The following is a 27,151-nucleotide window of genomic DNA, read 5'->3' on the forward strand; positions in this document are numbered from 1 at the left end:
AGTGAGATATTCATTCATTGTATTTTTATTTATTCATATTATAAATGTTTGGCCTTTTACACTGTTTGGTGTATACTTAAATACTTCATTCAATTTTTACAACATTTCATGAACTCACGCAAAAATTCTGTTTATTACACAAATGTCTTCACTGATCAATTCAATGCAAAAAATACATTACTAACTTGGAATTTCATTCAAGATATTGAGACTTAAGCTTTGATATGATCAGACTTAAGCCAAGTAAATTGATTAAAGTTGTTGGAGCATAGAATTTAAACCAATCCAAACTACTAACATTTTTGAAAATTCTAATTACTGTAAACCTGAATCAACTTATAATCAAACAATTACAGACTGATTGTTTTGCTTCCTTAAGATGTTCAAACTCGACTGACCTACATTTCACTTCATGCTATTTTAACCAATAATACTCCTGACTTTTAATTACCACAAAATCTCCTCAGACATGATTTTAGACGTTTCAGTTAGCCTCGTTAGCTTACCACTAACTAGATAATGCGACTAAACCAATGGTACGTGATTGACAGCATACACCAATAAGATATTTCAGGGCCATCAGATGTAAACAGTATTGCAATAGTTTTCGCCTAACGACTACAACAGTGAAGAGTAGACTTGAAAAATGTGATAATTGGTCCAAGCATTGGAGTATTTTAAATTTAAAGCTTTTTAGAACAAACGTTCATAAATTGACAAATTCAAAATGAAATGATGTAACTGTGCAAAATGATAAATGCCGTTTCAAATGGCAAAACAGGAAAACATAATATCACAGATTGTTTGTCCAATAAAAACCTGATTGTCTGCGATAACATCAAAAGAAGAATATGATATTTAACGGTAAATACAAAATATATTGTATTTAGGCCTATATAGTGCAAGAATCAGATCTTTAAAAATCAGTTGATCTAGTTTATCTGTTCTAGTTTATTTTGAAAAGTGGTCAGAATACGAAGGTTCACATCAATCTATCTCAATCTTTCAAAAAGTTGAAATAACGAAATCATAACAAAGCCCTGGGCATAAAACTGTTATAAACACATACATTATACACCTCAAGCTTCGAACACTTAGAAACTGCACACAAACCATTACGAAATTTGGAAACCATACACCAAAACTAGTACAAAATGGTTACGAAATTTGGGAAAATGAGAGCAAGTCATGCCCTGGAGCAGTGAAAAGTTACAGCCAGAGGACACCAATTTCAACATTGTTTCAAACTGAAGACGAAACGAAAGTGAATTTTCGAGAACAACAACAATCATCTGTGTCAAAATTGTTCATGACGACAATGATGATGATGATTAGGGTTGCGTGATCTAGCTGACATTTTGTTCGTTCCAATTGTAGGCTTTCTTTTCATCAGTCCATCCGTCATTCACTGATATTCCTATGTCATGATGATTGTTCACCCGCTCTCTGTCACTCTCACCACCCCCCTATCACTCTTTCTCACTCTGTAACAATACGGTTCATGCTCTCGTCATTGGATAAGAACTTTGTTTCCTATTGACAATGGTTGATATCACTTTCTCTTGTTGAAAAATTCGATCGCTCTCTTATCAACAACTACTCAAAACTCTTCCTGTGATTATAGCTGTCATCAATCTCTCTCGCTCTATCACCATCTTTCAGTTTCTTTTACTTTTAATTTTATTTATTTAATTCCCCAATAATCTCTTTCACTTCAACTTCCTTTTTATTTTATCCTCTTGTTTCTCACTATAACATTCTTCTCTTCTTCCTCTCTATTCTACTACATTTTCCTCTTTTTCTTCCTCTGTATAACATATTCATCTTTTTCTTCCTCTCTGTTACCTCTTCCCCTTCTTTCTTTTCTTCATCTTCTTTCTTTATTTATCACCTCTTTGTATTATTGTTCCAAATTATTACTTTTATCTCTTCTTCTTCTTTGACAGCATAATTTATTAATTATTACTTCCATCTCTTCTTCTTCTTTCACAGTATAACTCATTTCTCTTCTTCTTCCTATATATGACTTTACTTCAATTCTTCTTTCTCTCTAATATATTTTTTTGGGGGTTTTCTGTCTCTAATTGCTCTTTCTCTTCTTTTTCTTCTCTATTATCCAACTCTTCTTGATCATCTTCCTCACAACTACTTATTCCTCACTCATTCTTCCATTTTCCATGTCTTTGTTCTTCTTACAATATTCTTCTCACAGCTACCTTTACCCATCTTCATCCTTCATTTATGTATTACTTCTTTCGTTCTGTTCCCCTTCTCACTCTCGCCAATGAACCGTGCCACACTAGTTGCGCGATACAGTTCAGTTGGCCTGTGATGGTGGGTGATCTATTCGCCAACTTGTTAGATTGGGCAAGATGTTTGCGTTTTTGCTTCATTGAACACACTGGTCTCTCAAATTATGGAATAGAATGATTTCCACACAATCTGTCGAAGGCTCCATTTCAGGAGGTCTCTCTCAACCTGGGTTGGAAAGCGTGGCGTATTCTTCCAATCGAAATTCAAGTGAAATCAATACATTTTCAGATATTTCGTCTTTTTTTAGAATCTACTGAACTACTAACATTTTTCTTCTACATACTATTCATAGTGGAATTCTAAATGATACTGAAGAACATTATTATGTAGTCTAATAAGGAATTTGTCTATTTGAAATTTTTGTTCATAGACTGTGTGAGTTTGAATATCAATAAAAATTCAAAGTTTTAATCATTAATTTTTCAACAAGACGAAAAGTCATGAAAATATGAAGGAGTTTGGACCAAGCATTCACGCTCAAGTTCGTCTACTATAGAGTTTGATCAGTGAATAGCTCAACTACACTAAAACCTTCCAAGATATGCCCAAATTTACGTTCACATCAACTTCATTTAATTCACGTTTACAATAATTTACTTTCCAACTTCGTGGGACTACTATCCATAGTCACATGGTACTCTCCGGAACAGAATACTCAAATTGTCTTTTTCGAATACTCAAGAACAAAAAAAAAATAAAATAAAAAGTATTACTCTGTTCCGTAGGGAGTCGTCAAGTATACAAACTATAGCAATCATTAGATTACTCTCAAGAGATTACAATTAATACTTTTCTAATAACATGGATGACACAGCTCCATAGAGGTATGCGCCTAAACTTATCCCATTCAAAATAGGTAGGTATTCGAGCCACGTCAGTTACCAGCGCATGCGCATTACATTGATGGATTTGTAGCCACTTCGTATTGGTTGATAGGCAAGGTTGTGATGAGTCTTGGGCTGATGTCAAGTTGGAGCTACCCCTTTTCAAGCAAAGGATCATGATGACTGAATGTTGAAAACATTTGTTTACATTTTTTAACATCTCAGGACCAATACAAAGCCGTTTTTCTCACTAAGGGAAAACTCAGATTCACCATTGGGCGTAAAATTTACATAGGGAGGAAAAGAAGAAATTAATATGAACATAACCTACATAATATTTGGACGATTTGAGACAAAATTAAGAAATAAAAGAAGTTTTTGGCGATAACCTGTTTTTTCTTCTCTGACTATTGTATTATTTATTTTGCTCTATCCAATGAATAAAAAAAAATTTTTTTTAATCACTTTGTATTTTAGTCACTTGATGCTGAAATAAATAATTCATTCTCAAAATTTCAACAGACAATTTGACGTACCATTTTGAGTGTTTCCTCAGGCCTGAGCAGGTAGAACATGGACTGTAGATGCTGTTGGATGTCACTGCCCCCGGGGGGGCTGAGCCGGGGGGCGGTAGCCGCCTCCACCTGGGGGTCCCCCTGCACCCCCAGCCCCGACCCAGCACCTCCCGCCCCCGGGGGCAGTCGTGGCGGCAGCGGGTGGGGCAGGGGTGAGGGAGGCGGTGCTCGCTGGTTAGGGGGCAGAACCACTGCAGCACCTTTGCCCGCGAAGTAACACTCGCTCAAACTGCAAACAAACAAAATAAAATTATAAAATTAATTCAAAGATAAATGATGAAATATGAGAATAAATAGTTGATATATAAAATAAATTTAGAAATACTCAGTAATTAATCGTGAAATAGAATAATGGAGCAAAGCATGGTTGTGAAATACACAAACGGTGAAAGTGTTGATCAAGGCTGGTGGCCACTAACGGTAAAACATGCATGATACATTGTCGTCATACATTGATCTGTCATCACAGATTACAGCGAACGCTTCGAGCAAAATGTTTTTAGGTTGGGTTTTTGCACGGTAGTTAGAAGAAGGTATCTTCTTCAAAAGTCAGCTGGGCAACGGGGAGTTGTCTTGTCTTGTCGAACGATTTATGCTCACCCATTAAAGATGCATACTTTTATTTCATAAAAATAAAAAACAAAATAACACTCACTAATCACTTGAAATTGTCAAATAATGATCAACTTTGAAAATTATGATATACTCTAGTTTAGGAGGATTATCATGTCATGTCAACAAATCAGATAATGTTGATCAAATCAATTAAATTGTCTAGCTAGATAAAATTTCTCGCTGATTGATTATGATTACACAGCTGGAAATAATGATGTCTCTCTCCCAAACAGGCACACGCGTCTTCTGTTATCGAGAGATGACGAAATTATCATCTCTTTTCCAAGGATGAATTATCCTTTTCATGTCGTTCAGTGAGTTTTCCAAAGAATGAGACCTAGTGCAATCGAATCTTTATATCATAAACCTACTATGTTCCAAATTTCGTAAAAAATGTTAGAGCCATTTTCGAGATCCGTAAAACATAAATAACCAGATATAAAAATAGCCAGATATAAAAATAACCAGATATATAAATAAAAATATGAATTAATACAGGAATTGCTCGCTTAAGGCTGTGCAAAGGCTAAAAATAAACTTTTTACTCCTGATATTTTTCAAAGTTTTTTGGTATCAAAATGAAAAAGTTTTCTCAGGAAAATATTTTTTTTCTGATCATTACTTTTTGAGATATGAGCGCCTAAAGTTTAAATTTTTGGGACAGTCATATCAAATTTGGTAAGGGATAAATCCATGAGATTTAGAGGATAGATTCTTGATGGTATTGTTGATCTAGTAAAACAAAAAATTTTCTGAAAATATCAATTTTTAAGATAGTTATTAAATTTAATAAAAATAAACAGAAATAACTTTTAGTTGAGTTATTTTTGGTAAATTGAATAACTTTTCCAAAAAATTGATATTTTCAGAAAATTTTTGTTCTACTAGATCAACAATACCATGAAGAATCCATCCTCTAAATCTCATGGATTTATATCGTACCGACTTTGAAATGTTCTGTCCCAAAAATTCAAATTTCAGTCGCTCATATCTCAAAAAGTAATGATCGGAAAAAAATGTTTTCCTGAGAAAACTTTTTCATTTTGATAGCTTGATGATATACAAATCGGAAAACTAAGAAAAATATCACCAGTAGAAAGTTTATTTTTAGCCTTTGCACAGCCTATAATAGGATGTAAGTTACTGTTCTAGATTTTTTAATTTAAGACTCTAATAGTATCTATTTAATTCAAAATTTGCTCATTTATCTGAGTATTGAAGAGCGTAAATTTTATTTTGAAAAGTGAAAGTGACATAACCAACATTTTGAATTGGACAGTATACAGTAGTATAAATTGGAAATGGGACAGTTTAGGGCATGAGCCTGTTGTGCCTTTCCTCATGTTAAGTATTTGTACGCAATGTGATAAATAGATGAATAAATAAATATACCGTGAGTTTTTATCTCCATTTTTTGTTGTTAATTTTTCCTTCGCTGCGCTATTTGAGGTTAAAATATTCTTATATCACTATAATTTGTAGTATTCCAGTGGTTTATTCATTGTTATTGGTTGTTTATTTCATTGTTATTGGTTGTTCATTTAATGTTAGAAGCCTCTCGCTGATGATTAACATGTGTATGTGAATGATAAACATGCGTGACATCATAGAGAATAGAATACTGTACTCGGATATAATATGTTTGTCTTTGATGACATGCATGTTTATGATGCATATTCTACCGTTAGTGGCCAGCCCAACAGCTAAATCTGGAAGAAATATAATTTCACTGTCAAACATATGGAAAAGATACGAACGATGCCTACTGGAATAATGCCAAATAACACTATAGACAAAGGATGAATAGATAATCATTCAAGACAATATTAAGTCTTTCAGAACTTTCTCCCAATGTCATAATCAAATCGAGTATGTATTTGATAAGCAATTAGCATCTCTGAGCTACGAAATGTGAACTTCTACAAATGGCTAGGGAACGAGCTATTAATATCAATCAACTACGTGATGATAGAAACGTCAATTAAGAAGAACAAATTAGAATGCCGACTGATGAACTACTGAATTTGATAAAATTTCAATTTTGTTTCCCAATATTTAGACAAGAGCAAAACTAAACTACTAACTGATTGATACTCAATGATGATAATACTATTAAAACTATAGGCCTACTGATAGTAGACCAAGAGAAGAGAAGGATACTCTATTCCACTATAAGTTTAGATAAATTTGTTTAGGATACTTGAATTTCTACTAGAAGTATGGTTTAGAGATTTCAATAATTTATTTATTACACAAGAATGATTCAATAGATTTAAACCCACCAGCATCAACAGCTATAGTGAAGCAATCTAGATTGTATATATTGTAATATAGATTTAGATAACAACTCGGGACTGAAGTAAGTATGAGATTCCACACACTTTAATGTAGGCTAGCACAAATCAATGAGAAATAACAGGATATTAGTTTAATATAATTCATAGGAATAAAATAGTTTTCATAAATAAATGAATCCTATATTCAGGACTAATCCAAAAGTCAAGGTGAAAACTATGCATCTTGCTATTGAAAGCAAAGTATACTAAGTCCAGTGGGATGCAAATACAACAGAAGCAGAATTCTCAAAACAAGAATACATTCCAAAATGCAAGATGAGAATGCATAAACGTACGTCAGTCGAACCAGACAACAATGAAAAGAAAGTGAGAGGACTATTCGTGTTGAAGTGAGATAGTAACTTTGAATTTATAAGCTTCCTGCTGGCACCGCGAGGTCAACCACTCACTCAAAATGGAAATTGAAACAAGAAAAAAACTAATAATACAAGATAATGAAATTAAAACGACAACTGAAATGTCAGTAATATTAGTATAAACTTGTTACTCTCTCAAAGAATCTCAATTAGCCGCTTAATACTGATTCATAAGAAAGCGAATAGGGTAGGATTAAATAAGGTAGAATGTAGAATGACTCATAAAAGAATAATTGATATGATAGTAGTCTAGGCAATGAATGCTCTAAAAAGGGTAACCTGTAGAGGGAAATGTTTGGAAGGCAATTTCTGATCCCGTGGCTCAGATTTCCCTCTAACACTTTATTGACTGGACTATAATAGGATTATATACCGTACAACGAAGAATGGTTAGAAAATAATTAATTTTGAATACAGTATAATAATAATGCCTGAAATAGCCACTGAGAGTAAATAAATCGAGGGATTAGATACTTGATATTTGAATTATACGTCGTTGTTTAAAAAAAACAGATTGACACTTGACAGTGTTGGATAGTAATAGTGTTGATGAGTATCTGGATATTTCTCTTCAGACTGGAATAGCAGTTGATCTCAGAGATAAATAAGGGCTCGGTACTATTCGAGAAGTAGATGGGCTCAGTATTCTTTTAAAATTTGTTAAACATTCTGGTCTTGATATCATTCACATACTCGTAAATAGTAAAGTGGGAAACATTGTGGAGTATAAATTGATTGAAGATAATTGATTACAGTAAAATAAAATGATTGGAAAAGTAAATTAGTGACAAAAAGATTCGTGCATTGATCTTGTAACTAGAGTAAAGTGAGAGAGAAAATTGATAAGAGGAAAGAGAAATAGTAAAGAAGAAAAGAGAGATAGAGTGTAAGCAAGAAAAGGAGAGTAGGAAATCAGCTGACAGCACAGACAACAAAAATTATTCCAAATTGGTTGGCATTGAGCTTTGACCCGACTTTCACAAAAAGATACTGATTCAAATTAACTGACTAAACATGCTACTGTGAAAGCCTTTCTGGAAACGAGAATGTACTAGAGAATAATTGAGTTTGTGATCCAAGTTTCATAAATCGACTAATTCTGACTGAATTCGCGAACATTGGCAAATAGAGAAGAGAATGAATTTTTCATGTGAGAATTGGATACTGAGATTGGAAATTTGATGAGTTTTCAATGAAGACTTTGATGAAATTCAATATTCAAGTACAGGAAAAATCTCTCCAGTTTCAAGAAAAATTGGCAAAAAATCAGATTAATGAAATTGAAAAGTACACAGTGACAGTGATGAAGGGGATCTTTGGGAATAAACTGTTGAATTTGTAAAAGAAATGCATGTTCCATGTTAAGTTATCATCAGTCTACTCATGGCACAATGGCGAATTCATTCATTCCATAATGATAATAATATTAATAACTTGACATATTTCGATATTTCCAGAGAGTAAAGAATTTAATTACATTCTATATTCTCTGGATATTCATATTTCCCCATATATTGAAAGAATGAGACATTGCTGTTGTCACTACAACTATATTTATTCAAAAATAATTTAAACTACTGTACAGAGCCAGGCTTGATGGCAACTAATGAATCATTTCAGCTGAAGATGTGGCTGGTGTTGCAGTAAAACCTGGTTCTGTAATTTAAATTAATTTTGAACAAATATAATTAGTGGTATTGACAACATCAATGAGTTATTCTTCCAATAATAATATTATCTATTACTTCAATTTCGATACGATATCGATGTGATACTTTAAAATGGTATTTCAATAAATTTGAAAAAGTACTTACATTCCTACAAAAATGAATTTTGGTATAGAAAAGATCTTAGAACAATTCACACTAGTAAGATGAATAAATTTATTTATCTGTAGTTACAGGTATTTATCCATATCTTATTGTATAATTCAAGTGAAAATTATGGAATGAAAGTTCTACAAGTTCTTGCAGCATTATTCATGAATAACAAACAAGCAGAAAACTGGTATGGTATTTCCTATGAGCAATGATTCATTTCAATGTTTTCTATTCAGTTCTATGATTTACGCTACTATGACCTACTCAACAATTCATAAATCGTATGAGTTATAGTAGTATTGCCTACTTGAATACGCAGAACAACTTCGAGTACAATTGAAGTTAACTTACAAACCCAACTTCAACTGAAGGTAGCGTAATGCATAAATTTATGGTGGTACTTGAAAAAGTAAACACTAGGCTCCTGAATACTTGAAATATGCAAATAAGTTCAGATCATAGCTGTCACGAATATTTTATATAGTCCATAAATAAAGTTGATTACCGTTATTACATGGTAAGAACTACTTTTGCTACAATGAAATGATACAATTATCAATGCTGACCTCCAAGGGAAGTTTCCATATAGAGGAGGACAGTGATGTCTTATTGTTTACGTAACTAACAGGATAGGAGAGTGAGTGATGGAGGCTACTGCTGTATTCAGAGAGCATATATATAATAATATAGTATTATTATTATTTTATATCTATTTCATACAGTTGAATGGAATAAAACAAGAATAGTAGAGAAGACCTAAAATAGAATAGAAGAGTAGCTTGTAAAATTTTCGAAGTGAAAAGGGTGGGAAATAAGGCGAATAACGACAATGACATGAATTCTCTAAATTTAATAAATAAACGATAAGTTAAATGGCGAAATTGAGACGCAGCCAGCCTTTTTCTTTCAATTCTAGTATTTTTGATAATGCAATGAATTTTGGTCAAATTGAGAACAAATAAATTCAATACGCTACTGAAAATATTACGCCAACTACTTGATAATGGAGACATTGGACATAATGGAGCTATTTTTGCTAAGATCTAGTGAATTTCTATGGAGAAAATGTGTAGAAATTCAGTTACATTAGAATTTCTTCAGATGAAGAATGTGAAGACTGGTTATGATATTTTAATACGTTCTTCTGAATTTCTCAATACACTCATTAACCTGATTATTGTTCTGTAATCAACTATTAGATTCCAATGCACTATTCAAAACATTTTCAAATTTTAGGATGTTGTTTTGGGAAAATGTAAACTTGAAAAATGAAAAATTCACAGTTTAGAAACAACATCTCTATCATGCCACAAGCTACGACGTAATTTCCAAGCTTTGAGCGGTTTCAAAAATCATCTTCTACGGACCTCGAACTTGAGAATAAAAACGGAAACTACTGTACAAACAAAACGGAAACGAAAAACAAACAAAGAAACGCCCGAAATATTTTGCCAAGATTTCAAAAATCGCAACGAAAATACATGATCAAACAAACACAACGGAACAAATATTATTTGAGAGCGGTGCGTATTTGGCGAAACAGTTTAAAAATAGATGATTGCATTTTATTTTGGACGCGGACAAAGACAGCCAACCGTTTGGCAAACAGGAAATTCTATGAATGACACTTTGCTACGGCAATAAATTAATTAGATGTGACAGAGCGAGGCACGGGCCACAAATCAGCTGTTTCAAATAAACTTAGCAACAAAGAAGAGAATGCAAAGGAAGAGGAAATGGGTTTGATACGCTGAATTGTTTATGATGCTGTTGATTTTCAAATTGGTGGTGTTGATCATAGAGATCATAGTGGAGATTCATTTTAAACTACCAGAAGTCCTGAAAAATATCAATGCTAACCCATTCAACCAATGCTTTCAGTTTGCAGTGAATTTCACTGTAAACCCCCAAAAAACAATGGAACCGTTTGAAGTTCTGAGATTATTTTTGAATGAAGAATATCAACTAGAATAACGTTAATTCATCTCAATACACTGGAACGAGACAACAGCCAACAGTAATTAAACCTAATTAAATATATGGGCTCTTTATTGATTACGGTACTAGCAGTTACTTCTATTGGCTGTATGAATGAAGAAATTTTGATTTTGCTACAGTGTTGAGATTGGCTGCCTACTAGTAGTACTCCCTCTCACAAAAGTGGGAGGAGCTTGATCGGAGTAGTGCACTATGATTGGTCGAGGCTAGGGATTGATTGATTGATTATATGCCTTTATTAGGGCGGAGTTAGGACTCCTGGTCCTCTCTACCACACAACCCTCAAGGAAGTGAGAGCAATAGGCAGAGTTACGGAAGCTATGGGAGGACTAGAAAAAATTACCTAAATTCCTTTGGATAAGATTGAATGAGTTCACAAGAGCATAAGTTTTTAACATCAATGACCAATTTTAATCACAAACGAAAATAGGATTTACATGTTCTTCGACAGAATTGAAAGTTTTTCAGTTAATTGTATTGATAATTTGACACCTTGTGAGACCGGACTCCCCAAGGAGATTTTGGTCAACAAGTGACATATTTTCAAAATAGAAACTATTTGTTATCATAGAGATTGAGTTTTGCTCTGATATTAGTAAATCTCCTGATATTCTCTGTACATTATCAATCAATAGGAAAACGAATGTGTAAGGAGAAAATTTCTCTTTTCAATGTTCAAGGAGGTAGAAAAAAACAGTAGTTCAGTCCTTATGAAATTTCAAACATGAAACAAGAGTTTTCAATCCTCGGATCTTATAACGACCACAAATATGTTTTCATTTACCACAAATGAAGATTTCCGCATTGCTAAAACAAAATCAACTTTAAACTTTAAACCAGTTTACAGAAAAAAGAGAGATATTTCTCCAAAATCACAATAAAACCAAGAGCAAAACATTTGGAATGAGCGTTGATCAGATCACTAAAAATATCAAATAACGTCCAATGGATTTTGCAAAGTGCATGCAAACTGGTAGAAACCGCAAATAAATACAAGGTTGAAGCTGCCTTGCCTTTGATACCAATGTAAAGGAATTGAATTCTTTATAAATCAAATGAAAAATACAAATGCTGGCTGGAAGATTATGTAAAATCCTTGCTCAGAACAGGCTAATATTATATTTTCCAATGTAATGAATACCGTAAAAAACTCACAATAACGCGTTCACATAGCCCAGTTTTGAACTCCAATTTTAAAGTTTTCACTAGGGATGCTGAGTTCGAAAAGATTGTATGAGTTTAATCCATGTTTATTATTTGCGTATGGCTTTGAATGGTGGGGAGACCCAAGGGTAGTTCCACCTCACCGTATATAGTCTTAAGTTACCTACCTAATGGGAAGGAAACATTGGGAAATAAAGTTATTTTTGATGTTAGAGATCCAATATTATTAAAAATCCATTATTATTCATAATTATGAAATGAAATGGAATCCCATTCATCAATTCAAATGAATATTGACTTTTGAATGTGAACCAATCTTGTGGAGAAAACTCTGCTGGCATGCAGATGTTTTCGAATCGCTATAGGAGCGATTTTCTCCAGGCATCCAAGCGGACGTTTTCGATAAAGATCTCTCAGGGTTTTATTACGAGTTTTTTTTACAAGTATCACTTGCATACTTATAATTTACAACAACAATAGGATAAGATAAGAATTCATCATCTGAAATAGTTATTTGTATATCTAGAGTGAAAAGTACGACTTTTTCTCCCTGAGGGAAAAGTTTGAAGCCCGAGGCGAAGCCGAGGGCAACAATTTTCCTGAGGGAGAAAAAGTATTTTTCACTCGTGATGTACACAACATTTTTCCTCCATCTACATTTTTTTATGGAAACTGCAAATAAAATCATTTTAATAACTTACGTATCGGTGACAATGTTTCCTAACAACATAACCTAAAAACTAAAACCTAAAAACCGGTCGTCTGATGGGCACTGCTGATTGCGCTATCTATCGGCCAAAGTTGTAACAATCATATCAGCTGAGCTACCAAAAATGGCTGACTCCAGATCACGCGGTTCAGATTTGAATTGCAGAATGCAGATCAAAAATATTTGTTGGCTGGTATTTTGAATAGAATAAAATATTTTTAAAATTGTATAAATTTTTATTGTCTACCAATATTAAGAATATAATATCATACAAACATATATTTCATGAGTTGATCAAATTTCTGGTTGTGGTATTGAATTCAGTTGACTCAATGACAAACACCTCTTTATGCTTTCTCATCTGAGCTTAGACCTTCTAACCTATTATAATGTAAGTTTTTAAAATAGAGATGCTTCCCATGTTATTTAAATGGAGTCACTTTTACTCCCTAGGGAGTTTTTCTGTTTTTTACTACCGAGAGCGAAAAAGTGACACTTTAGTATTATGTTTCAGGGAGTAAAGTAAGTACTTTAGACAGTAGGTAGAGGAAAAAACTATTTTTACAACATTGTGAGGAAAGTATTCTAGATACTTTTTATAACCTCAACTCATTCCGATTCACAGATTCGACTTTAGAAAGGATTTTCACCTTCAAATCCTCACCATAATTATGACAAACATTATTCTAATAGATTATTACGGGCAATGATCTAATCCTCGGCCATGGAATGATCTCAGACCTTAAAACGGCTCAAGCAGATCTTTTATGCAATTGCTGTGGCTGGGATAATAGTAGACTGTAATAATAATTGAAGGATAATATTCACTTGCAGTCAGTCATGAACTCAAAGGCTCTCTAAGATCATGCCTAATCTTCTCATTTATACGGATAATAATTTCAGAGAAGAAATTGTGTCATTGTGCTGTGCTCAGGGTCGGCAACGAATTGTCTAATAATTCGATGGATAATCACGAGTGAGCCGATCCAATATTAGTGAGGTGAGAAGGTACTTACTATAGTGATATCCAGTTCAAACCGTCATCATTGGTTGAATGGAAAGTGTTTGTGTTATATAATGAGGAATACTGAAACTTCAAAGTGAATCTCACTAGAGATAAAAATACAGATTTGACCTTAATGGGTCGCACACTCACACCATGCACCTTTTGCCAGTGACATTGGACGTGGAATAAGGTAATTCGAAAATAATTTCTGTGAGGCCTGTTCAGACTGTGAGACATTAGATGCAATAAAGTAGTCTGGACTCTTGATTTCAAGCAATGTATTAATACAAGGAATATGATGATAATCAATACCAAAATATGTCTATTAGAGTGTTGAATTTATGTGGTAAGAGTGATTTAATTGATAATTCAAATTGTATTCAAATTCTTTGACTGCTAATGTTCTGAACATGACATTTAATTTCGATTCTATTGAAAATAAAATTCAAATATCTTTCATATTCCAGCAAACTGAACTAGACTACTTCATCAACAAAAGACAATAATAGAAAATGATGCCATAATAATCAAAACAACAGTTTTGAGTGAATCAAACTGTCCTAAAAAAAGACAAAATATTGGATTTTATTTCATAATTATTATTTCAGTGTTCTTCAAAGTTTGAAAGTAGTTATTTCTTCTTGAATTATTTGGTACCAAACTCTTATTCCTGAGTCAAGACTTACATCTTTTAAAAAGACATAGTACTCTAGCAGAACTTCCTATATACTGTAGGAGGTAGTATATAAGAGGACCTGACTCTGAAGACATTAACATTTCTGAACTTTAAAGTACAGTACTGTCCATAGATACAGAACATTTATAAATGTTGAAATTTTGTAGTTCAACTATTGTACAGATGTACAGATTTACTCAGTTACACTCTCAACAATCTCACGCAGTTCACTACTCTTTCAGTTGAATGTTACTCAATATTTTTCATTTATTCCATTATATATTGGTATCTACTGACATTGTACAGCATTAATCAAAAATTGGAGTGGACAAAAGTGAACTTGAAATTTAAAATCATAGGCATTTATATATTTACTTTTTCATCATAATGTTTCGATCTCTCAAGTCTTCTTAAAATTTGATTCAAATTTTTAAATTGATGTACATAACAGTAGCCCTAAATAAGAAATGGATAGATTGAAAAGTGAACTTGTATTATTTGAAGTAGGTGGGTGACCACGAGTGGTTGAAATGTGTCCTATGGCCTCAAGCATTGACGTCACTTGACTTTTGGAAGCTTTCCCTTGGCAACACACAAGAATTTCCATAGCACGTGCCAATTACACTCCAATCCTATTGTATTGGCAGCATCATTTCAATTGTAGATTGCGAATACGTTTCATCTTCCGCCTAAGAGCAGACAATCTTCAGTTAGTAGGCCTACTTCATTTATTGTTGGTATATAATTTATCAAAATAGGGAACAGTTTTGGGGCGAGCCCGTTGTTTCTTTTCCCTGATAATTTGTAATGATTTGTGGTTTACTATGAATAAGTTCAAAATACATTAAGTTCAAGTAGTATAAGGATTAATTATTTCTAAGTTAAATTGATGAAATTTATGGATTACCTGAATAAAGTTTGTTAGATGGTGTTTGTAATTTTAAGAAAATATTTGTTTTCTTTGAATAACATAAAAAGGTATATAAATAGGCCTATACAAAATTGAATATCAAATTAATTATTGACATGTCGATTCCTACAATGAATGAAACCTAAGAATTATCAATAATCTCAACATTTGACCAAATTTCGAATAATGAATCGGACAAATTTGAATGCAAAAAGTTTTTATTGCTACACTTTTTTATCCTGCTAACCCTTTCTGGAACATTAAATTGGAGGCAAATTCCAGCTCTTGTCGAACAATTAATGATTACAGGGAAAATGCAACCCGATCAATTGTTAAGAACGAAAAGTGTTAAATAATGGGAACTAACCTAATATATTCATAGGTATTTCGTCACATTATTAATGAATTTCAGTTCATAATGAAGAGAAAACAATGGATTTAGCAACGATCAATGAATAAAACCCATAGAATTATATCGATGGTACGAAACTTCCACCCACAGTAATCATATATTGAACATTTTTTAATTTTATGAATGAATTTTAGTATAGAATAGGACAAAACAATGGATATTAGCTTTTGTCAGTGAAACCGATAACTGTCCAGTCTGAATAAGAAATAATAATTAGAGAAGACATTGAGAGAAACGATGGCAATTTGAGCAGCGTGGCCTAGGTGCCTTGCCCGGCTATTTATGAGAAAGCCGTCCGATGGCTTCCGTTAATATTTTTCAACTGGATAATTTCAACCAGCATCAATGCTACCGGTAACTTTCACCACTAACTATACTACTACTGTACTACACAAATATCGCATCAATGAAATTGCAACCAATCATGATACAATAAATTCGTGAGTGTCAGACATTTTCACCTCTGCATACGCCACACCTTTCTACACCAGTCTATCACTTCGAGGCACAAATTACATCGATTAAACTAAAAATTATAGTCAATTACAGTCCAATTCGAACTAGTGTATCAATTTATTACCATATTTGAAGGCAATTAGATAGAACTGAAGTATAATTTTCCAAGCCATAATTCAACTCATTCATGAATTTAAATCAATTCAATAAAATAATGATAGAAGTTTCTATGTAAGAGTGAATGTGATATTTATTTATTCAACTGTTGTCATCTATTTGTTTAATATTGTTTATCATTACTTGTTTCAGTGTTATCATCTTACTTGAAAAAAGAGAAAATGAATCTGAATGATTTCAATAAAATAATAATAATGATAGAAGGAGTTTCTATGTGGAAGTGAATGTGATATTCATTTATTTATTCAATCGTTGACATCTATTTGTTCAATTGTTTATCATTATTTTTTTGACTGTTATCATCTAACTTGAAAAAAGAGAAAATGAATTATTTTATAAGATAATAAGGTGGGACCAGATTGACAATATGAATCGAAAAAAAACAGAACAATAAGGGGGTATAGATAGCTATATGAAACCTATACATTTTATAAAATGAACGAAATACAATAGTTTTTATAAGATACAGTTTTGATAAGAAGATAAAAAATCTGGTGTAGGGCACTCACACAACTTTCCTTGCCGTTATGAAAATTGATCACCTGACGATAGTGTTCCCGCGCATCTCAAGTCTACTATTCAAAGATTTGAGCCAGCTGGTGACAGGGCAATAACACTGGAGACACACGAGGTCTGCTATCTCTTCATAGTGAATAATTTAAAAGAATCGACAGTTGCCAACAGTTTGCAATTGGATAATCACATTTTCTCGAATTTCGAGATTATTTTTAATTTTAGGTGAAAATGTTACTGAACATTAATTGTAGAGATTCTCATGCTCAATCTTTTCCACTAAATTTATTTTGTTTAAATTGTATCTGAAGCCTGATAATTGAGAATCTAAAATCAAACTTTGCATAGATGGGGCGGAGCTCCTGAAATTTTTACAGATATGGGATTTGTGGCAGTTGATAGATCTTATCGATGACTATTCCAGGTATAACTTTAATCAAAATCGTTGGAGCCGTTTTCGAGAAAATCGCGAAAAAACAGTTTTTGACAACATTTTCGCACTTTTAGCCGCCAGCTTGAATCGCATTTGATCGAAATTGTTCGTGTCGGATACTTATATTGTAAGGACCTTACGTTCCAAATTTCAAGTCATTCCGTTGATTGGGAGATGAGATATCATGTACACAGACGCACATAAACTCATACACACACACACACACACACACACACACACACACACACATACAGACCAATACCCAAAAACTAATTTTTGGACTCAGGGGACCTTGAAATGTATAGAAATTTAGAAAAAGGGGTACCTTAATTTTTTCGGAAAGCAATACTTTCCTTACCTATGGTAATAGGGCAAGGAAAGTAAAAAAGTTTATATTCCAAGTTCTAAAGAGTATTAGATTTTCTTCCAAGTTTAATATGCAAATGCCTTCGCTACCAACACTGCTCACGCATTCATAGATTATCCAACAGCTTATGATAGAGTAGCATAGCATCTCACGCACTGAATTTCCGACTCAGGTATGGCCCGAGGATAATAAGACAAGGCTTGACTACGAAATGAGCCCTGACACGCTACCCGAATAAAAAATTCGTCACAACTAGATATCAAGACAGAATACGGTAGCTATGAAATTCTTGCAATATCCCAACCTCCCAGTGTCTACTTTGCTAAAATATAATGACGTTAGATGACTTGAGTAATCTTGAGATATAATTTGGTGTTTAAGTATTTTGAATTTCTGAAGAAGTTTAAAACAATCTATAAATAATGTATCTTAGTGCATAGACAATAGTACAAGTTTTGATTCCTTGAATTTATAACCACTTTTCTGATCCCTTACTTTGAAACTTATATTCATCAAATATTGTAAATTATCACATCATATCTTTAAAAATTCTAGACATTAGAAATGTTGCCTACTTGTTGATGAAATTTCGGAATCTTTGACAATTCAAAGCTCAGTTAATTCCCTAAGACGATTACCATTTTTGAACCATAATTTGATTTTCTAATCAATGAATCGCGATGGAAAGTCTATAAGGAAATAGCAATTGATAAGCTATTGAATATTTTACTCATTAAAAATCTTAGTATAAAGAGGCATGGGTGAGAAAATTCGAGTTTTATTTCATTATTGTATCTCATACGTTTTACGTACATCCTAATTCTGTACCTAGATATTTGGAGAGATGCATCTTTCTTCCATACGTGTGCACAAATACAGGGTCATATGAATAAAGTTGAGCATTTGCTTATACGTCTAAAATATTGAGCATATGCTTCATTTTCTATGAATAAACGTGAGCAAAACCTTTTGCTCATGCTTATCAAAAAAATAGTTTGAGCATTTGCTCAAAAGTAAAAGCTTTTGCTCAAAATTGTATGAATAAACTAGAGCATTTGCTCAACTTTTGAAGCAAATGCTTAAAAAAAGGTGAGTCTAGTCTAGAGCAGCTTATCACCATTTGCTCATAGTAAAATGGCTCAACTAATTCGTATGAGGAAGAGGAAACTATACCAGATACGATCACAACCAATAGTTGAGAACTATAAAACTCTTTTTAGATTCAATCATGATATATATCACCATTATTCCTACAAAATAATAAATACAAAAGATAGCTGTACCTGTTATAAAGATAGCCATCACAAAATAGGAAATAGGAAAGAAGAGAGTGTAGACGATCATAAGAAGGCTATTATAAGAAATAAGAATATGCTGAAGATTATTATAGAGATGACATTTTTTACGCTATAATTTCAAAATTCTAAACTCAACTAACCTAAAACTCTATTCATAAATAGAAAACAGAGCAGACGACGCAAACACAAACGGTGCACCCTACTTGCATATTTAGCGCTTCCGTGAGCTATTTTTAAAAACAAAGTAAGGCTACAAAAGCGAATCAGCTGATGAAAAATCTTTAAAATACGTGAGCATTTGCTCCAGAGTTCAGGAGCATAAGGTAAGAGTATAAGGTAAAGCTTATTCATATAAAAATGCTTTGCTTCTACCTTTTGCTCATGAGCAAAAAATTATGCTCCATGCTTTTGCTCATGAGCATTTGCTCTGGTTTTATTCATATGGGCCATTGAATCACAATACTATAGAATAAAACATAATTTTGATTAAATCCAACACCTAAACTTTGAAAACAAGTAGTCTGAGCCATTTCAAACAAACGAATGCAGGCACACTTTAACAGTTCTGTAATAGGTTCCCAATTGCTGCAACCAAACCAATGAAATACAACAACTTTGAATGGCTTAAAATCGACAATGAGACTAGAGTGTAGTGTATTGCCACAGCTGCCAGGCGGCCTTGACTTTCAAGCAAGCCACTTGGACCAGTGAAAAGTCCAATCTAAACCAAGCAGCAGCAGCAGCAGCAGCAGCAGCTAGCTAACAAAAGCGAATAAATCAAATACGGCTGGTTAGACACTACAGTATATCAGATTTCGAAACACGATCGAGAGGTGTTGGAGCTGTTATTAGAGGTTTTAGGCAGCAACATAGATGAGAAGAAACAGAGAGAGAAAATCAAGAGTAAGTGACTTGGAAAGCAAAGAGATGAAAGAAAATGGGATAGAGAATAGAAACGTACAGTATGAAAAATAAAAATTGAAAAAGGTAGAGAAAAAAATCAATGAACTGTATGGTGGAAAGATGTAAAGGAAAATGGAAGTGAAAAAGAGAGGGAAGGATAAGAATGGAAAGATGAGAGATGTAATGGAGAAGAAAAGAAGATAGAAGAGAATGACAGAAGATGTTGCTCTTATTTGACTCATCTCTGTCTGATCATCGATCGAATGTTTAGGATGCAATATTATAAAATTAATTGAATTGATGTAGAAGAAAATGATACATGGGAGGAGAAGAGAGAAGTAGAGGAGGATAATTGATGAACTAGATTTATGAAAGATTGATATAGAATAATGAAGAAGAATGTAGATAGAAGGGAAAGAAAGAGCAAAGGAAAAGAAAACAAGTAAGATAGATGAGGAGTTAAATACAACGGAGTAGAGATGACGAGAAAAAGGATTGGAAGAGAAGTACAGAGACAACATTTAAAGAGCAAAAATAAAGAAGAGATAGGAGGAAAAGTGAAAAGAGATGAGGATGGATAAGGATATGAATGAGAAGAAAAATAGCAAGAACATGAAGAGAGAGAAAAGTAAAAAAGAAGACGATTAGAATAACAGAGAACTGGAGGTCAAATGAATTAAAGGGGAAGAGAATATGAGAAAGAGGAAGAAACAGGGAAATACAGTATATACAAAGTTGAGAAGACAGAAAAAAGGTAATAAACCGACAAAAGAAAAATGGGAACTACTCGCATGAGTAAAAGTAGGGAGGGAGGATGGAAATAAGGGTTAATTAGGAGAAAAAAAGAAGGAATAGAGCAAGGGAGAAGAGAAAATTGAGTAGAGAGTAGTAGGTAGTAGTGGAAAGATATTATTTTTATCAAACTGTAGAAAGTGTTTATGAAAGAGAAATTCAAAAAAGTAGATGGATCATCAAACTATAGAAAGTGTTTGTGAAAGAAAAATGAAAAAAGCCGATGATAAAGTAGAGAAAGAGAAGAAACAAGAGGCTAGAAGTACGTAGGAGGAAGGAGAATGCAAGGTTCACCTTGGCAAAGAAAGGAGCCCGCTTCAATAATAATTATTTATTGTTACACTTTTTTATCTTGCTAACCCTTTCTGGTACATTAAATTGGAGGCCAATTCCAACTCTTGTTCAACTTAATTAATGTTCTACAGGGCAAATACAACCGGATCAGTTGTTACAAGCAAACTAGTTGATTGGTAATCATTGCCAGATTAATGGGTTCCAGAAAATTTATCACCTTTTTATAGTGATTGTGTATTTCTTGGGATCTTGTATTTCTTTTGTCCAGGATATTTATCCACTATATTAACAATTGTACCTCATCTTTTTCCCGGGCTTATCTATTACTTCATATTGGAATTTGTAACTGAAAATAGTAACTTGTAAAAATGTTTAATCTTCAAGTGATATACTTCTATACTACATGATAGGTTTAGCTCTAGATCGAATTATTGAAATTGAACAAATTGTCTTGGAATCATCAGAACTACTTATCTATTTTAAAAATAAAATAAATAAAAACAAGAAACTAGATTTGTTTCATACACCACTCTCTAGTTAGTTTCATTAATCTCACTAGTTTTTGGACATTTAAGTGACAAATAAGTGATGGGAGCAACTTCAAATCGTTTCTTCGTCGTTTATTCAAAATGAATATTTACCATATTTACCATAATGCATGTTTTATCCCTCGCGGGTTTTGTTTTATTTCAATCTGTATAACAGAAATTTAGAGGAGAGAATAGTGTAGGCCTAGATACGAACAATAATCTAGTAGCTAACAACTGAAGATTCAAATGCGAAAAGATTTATATTGAGAACTAAAATGATGCTAACAAAAACAAAGAAAATTAATTGAATATAAAGTTTGTTTAGGAACGTGTTATCTATGCCACTGGCCGTGAATCACGGTCAATAGAACACTAAAGATAAATCACATTATATTACTATTAAGGTTCAATAAAACTACGCATTATTATCAAAATGAACATAATAGGTCACTGCTCTTCACACTGCTGATGACAAAATTTAAATTGCTTTCGATGACAAAAATGAGAAAAAAATTATTCAATTCATGAATTTCAAGGTGAATTTTTCTCTTTCATCTTTATAAACTCTATTTGTTTGCAGAAACGACAACAATGAAAAATTATTAAATCTATCAAATAGATCTTTAGGAGAATTTTTTCATTCTAATTTGCAAATCAAACGCTTGAAATATTCTCAAAACATGCCACATAATCTATGATTTGAAGTGGCTATCACTAAGTTTTTGTAGTATTGTATAAAAAGACAAAGATTCACAAACCCATGGTAATATTTTCAAAACACACTGAACAATTACATTTTTAAAATAAAATGAAAAAGTAAACTCACGAGTACATGCCGCCATACGTCCATAGTTGTGATATTGTCATAGGTGATCCGTTTTTGAAACTACATTAATTAGTCAACACTTTTGCATTATTCACACACGTCTTAGATACCCAAACACAAGACTACAACTAGTTTAGTCGATAATCTGATTCAAGAGAATCTTCTCCAATCACAAATCACATGCACTGATATTCAAATCCGTTCCAGATTGAGGCGAGAATGAAAAATGTATGACACATTATGGACTTCATTGTCAATTTTGAATGAAATTTTCCTGGCTGGAGCTTCAGCACTGATATCTATTTAACGAAATTCTTGGAGATGGTATACTTGAGATAACACAATATCATAAGCTTATTGAAATAATTGAAAAACTACATTCAACTCGACTTATCAAATGAGAGAGTACTTTGGTAACAAATTATTGTAGGTTTTAATGAATCACCCAATTGTTCTAAAAAAGTTTAAATAACTTTCCTATTGAATTTTGAGATCAGTATTTCTTCATCTACAATCAAACAACAGTTCTTGGAGTAAGATATTTCGAATTATGGCACATTGAAATATTTCGCTTCAAATTTCAGTTCTTCTAAAGTTTTGATATCTGGATCACAAGCTAGAGGTGTTTCAGTGCAGGACTTTCGTAAAGTTTGATATTCTTATCTGATAAAATTCTGTATAAAATACGAAAATCAATCAATCAATGACGCGATTAATATCAATTTCAGATATTCAATCAAATTTATTCTGTAAGTCAAATGACAATTCACTAGTATTCAATACTGAACTATATATCACAGGTACTAATTTACAAGTTTCAACCGCAAATTCAACCCAAATTCAGGAACTTTAACTTCACATTTATCAGTCATCAACAATTGTAAGCAAAAACAAACCAAATATGTAGTTCTAATAACACAAAAAACCTAAATGATCCTCGAATCTCCACTGAACTATCACAAGTTTTTCATCACCGAGCAATTTCAATTTACAAATCACAAACCCTAACAAATTACCAAGTTTTGCAAAATCACAACAATCTCACACTATTTTACACAATATTCATCCACTACTCCCTCTATCCCCGAAACATTACCGGCACGTAACCGAAGATAGAATGAAGCACTGCGAAGTTTTAGGGGAATTTTTTTCAGGTAACGGGGGGAAAAATCCCCACAAGACGTACGTCAAAACAAAACAAACCGTCGCGTCTTATCTTCTGCTCCGTGGTTCCCCGACGCTAGGAACTACAGACCTAGACTGAGCGTCTACTCGTCTACTGCATCTCAAACACCACTCTCAAGAGCGGAGAGGGGAGTGACAAAGAGGGAGTGAGTGATAGAGAACAAGGAGAGAAACTGCAGTGAGTGAGAGAGATATATTGAGAGAGGTCAACCGTCATATCACTCTTACCACGATTACGTAGCCAATATCAGTCTGCAACGAAAACCTCCTTCAGACCACAATATTATATATCTATATAGTTTAGTACGAAAACTGGTGCCCCCTTCCCAGACCACTATATATAAACTTTATAAATAGATATATACAGCTAGTAGTTTGAAGGAAAAACCATGTCAAGATCACCTGGCTGTTATTATTATTACGCTACTCTAGGTCTTGAGACCAACTCTCACTCAATTGCCAAAGATATAATACTCTGATAACATTACGCACGAAATGATAGAGGCTATCTAATAATAATAATGATCATCGTAACAGGAAAATAGGCAACTGATTATTTCCAGATAAACAAGTATATCTCAACGCCTATAATTTTGTGAAGTATTGGTCGATATTATATGATTGGAAATAACGTTACCGATAATGGGTGGTAACTATAGTGATTTATTTGGGTGATTTGAGTCAATATTGTTGAAGTTATATGGGTCAAACTGTGTCGTTTGAAATACTTATAATAGGGTCAACATAGCTCATTTTGTAGTATGTGATTTGTGAACAGATAATTTGTTTAAAAAGTTGTTATAAAGGGTCTCATGAGGAAGTTTTTATATAAAAAATAGTTACTGCAGGAGTTGATAAAAAGGTCAAATTAGTCTATGTAACAGTATGAAATTTGCAAAAATATCATTCCAATGGCAATTATTTAACAAGTTTTTCAACCAGTTATTTCACCTACATATTACCATAGAGAAACAATAGCGTAAGTAGATATCCCATGGTATAGGGAATTTATGTCGCAACTTTTACTGTTATCTCAAGCCGATTACTGTCGATTATCGTCAATTTTTACTGTTTTGTTGGGGTGATGGTGTATGAACGGCACAATTTGAGAGACTACCAGTGTCACACAGCTGCATAGGAAAGAACTATGTGAACTATCGGCTTGGGATAACAGTAAAAGTTGCGGCATGAACGCCCTATACCATGGGATATCTACTTATGCTATCGTTTCTCTATGATATTACGCAGTAATTGGGTTTGAAGTTCATTCATAAAAAGCATAGTTTTTTTAATGCAGCAATGAAACCTATTCGGCTTGATAAATTGAATAAAACTTGCTATATTAACGTTTTGAAAGTATTATAAAATCGAATGAAATATTTTAAGACTATCATTTAAAGGAGAGAAATTTAAATGTGTTCCAACTTTTACTACCACTATGTAATCAGAAGCATGATGAACCAAATATTTTTTTCAAATGGGTTCCTAAAGTAGTAGGTAAGAAGTCAAGAAGTCAGTGACAACTGACAACTAAGTAGATAAAGTTTTCGAATTGAAAAGTAAAAAGCTTGCAATTGAATTGAAGTCAATTGAACTACAAATCTTAACAATGGAATTAGAATTAAAGAATGATAAAATTTCTATAGATTTTTATTTTTTAATCGAGTGATGCTATTCAATGGTTCACAATACATAAGTTTCAATAACTACATGAAGTAATAAAATATCACTCACAACCCTCCGATTAGTCGACTATGTCCATCATCCACATTCTCTAAATAAAACAAACGCACCTGGAAAAAAGAAAATATAAAAGTTGGTAAATTTTCGAAACTTATGAGGATATAACAAGGAACAATATTCAATATTGAATGACAAAGAACAAGGCTCATTTATCTATCTATTGAAGTTTTTATCTCTAGCCTATGAAACAATTGATAAGGTTCGTCTTATGGTTCCAGATCAAAATTTTCTATTGGAACTATCAAAGAAACGTGGAAAAATTAAATGAAATTAATCACCAGTATGTGTGTGTGTATGTGTGTATGTGTGTGTGTGTGTGTGTGTGTGTGTGTGTGGTGTGTGTGTGTGTGTGTGTGTGGTGTGTGTGTGTGTGTGTTGTGTGTGTGTGTGGTGTGTGTGTGTGTGTGTGTGTGTGTGTTGTGTGTGTGTGTGTGTGTGTGTGTGTGTGTGTGTGTGTGTGTGTGTGTGTGTGTGTGTGTGTGTTACATAAAAATAAATAATTCATCAGTAAGATAATGTTGTATGCGTTGTGTATCTTATTGGAAAGAAATGACAAACTGATACAATTCAGCTAATTTTAATTACCTAATTACTTCATTTGCATCAACCTAAAGATGCAATAGAAAATAGACATAGAATCTACAGAAGTGATACATAGGAGCTAATAAAAAGGCAAGTGCTGGTGATCAGATAAAACCAGCGGAGCCAAGAGAGTGAATGCATCAAAAATAAGTCGAAATAATGTTCTCATTAGCAAAGTGGGGTCTCCTTCAGTAGGAGTGTGGCGAAATTTAGATATGAGTGTTTGGCGGAAAGCCTACAAAACTATATAAGGCGCGCTATGGCTGGCTGAGTGTCCTAGGCATACGTCACAACGGCACCCTGTTGCTTCACAAGGTAGGGAGGAAGAGAGAAACTCTGGGGAACGAGAGAAGAAATGGAGAAAGAAGGGAGAGAGAAGAGGGGCGAGAATTGAAAAAAGAGAGGAATGAAATAATGAACAGAACTTTTGTACAAGAGTCGAGGGGAAAAATGAAAGATGAATGTGAGGGAAAGAAAGAAGACCAACTACTAGAAAGAGATAAAAGAAGAGTCGAGAGGGAGGATAAAGAATGATTCAGAAGAGGAACGAAGCAGAAACGAAGAAGGGAAGATGAGGAACATGATGTTTCATAAGGAAGGAGAAGAGAAAAACAATGAGAGTGAGAGAAACAATTAAGGAAAGAGCGAGCATGAAAGAAGAGACGACTGAACAGAGAAAGTAGAGGATGGAGGATTAGAATGAGCAAAAGAAAGAACTAAAAAAGAAGAAACAGAAATTAAGAAGATTGGGAATAAGAAGGAAGCCAATGATGAATTAACAACAGTGAGGAACAATGAAATGCTTGATTGTGATAGAAGAGATTGATTGGAATGGAGAGGAAAATATACCAAGGGAAAGAGAGAAGAAAAACATATAGTGGAAGCATGAAAAGAGAATTGAGATCGCGGGGAATAATGATTGGGGAGAGAAGAGGAACTGTGTGAATAGGACAGTAAATCACAATATGGATAAAGCTCCAAGAGGATAATGGAGGAAAATGAAATTCTGAGAGAAAAAGTTCAGAGGGAACAGTAAAGGTTAAAGAATTTGAAATGGAAAGAAGTGGAAATAAAATATAAGAGAAGGAAAAGAGAAGAAAGAATTGAAAGAGAAGGAAGGAAGGTGAACGAAAAAGATGAATTGAAAGAAGGAGAGGAGAGGGGGAGGAGGAGGAATTGGTGAAGAAGAAGGATGAGGAGGAGGAGGAGGAGGAATTGGAGAAGAAGGAGGAGGATTGGAAGAGGTAAGAGGAGGAGAAGGAGGAAACAGAGGAGTAGTGATGATGAAGAGAAACAGAAATAGCAGGAAAGATTACG

The 27,151-nt window shown here is 33.3% G+C and overlaps 1 protein-coding gene across 8 annotated transcripts in view; it reads right to left on the reverse strand.

The window, feature by feature from the left end:
• The window catches only part of LOC111061728 (protein phosphatase Slingshot), a 221,968-nt gene that overhangs the window by 52,593 nt on the left and 142,224 nt on the right, over positions 1-27,151 (reverse strand). For 7 of the 8 annotated variants that reach the window (XM_039437058.1, XM_039437055.1, XM_039437056.1 and 4 more), the window contains one exon: positions 3,674-3,941. In XM_039437058.1, coding sequence (XP_039292992.1) covers positions 3,674-3,941 — 268 coding nt within the window. Of the gene's footprint in view, positions 1-3,673; positions 3,942-22,324; positions 23,601-27,151 lie in introns of those variants that run through there. The other variant, XM_039437060.1, reaches the window with a different exon arrangement.

Source organism: Nilaparvata lugens, chromosome 10 (assembly GCF_014356525.2).
Source record: "Nilaparvata lugens isolate BPH chromosome 10, ASM1435652v1, whole genome shotgun sequence".
NCBI classification, from domain to species: Eukaryota; Metazoa; Arthropoda; class Insecta; order Hemiptera; family Delphacidae; genus Nilaparvata; species Nilaparvata lugens.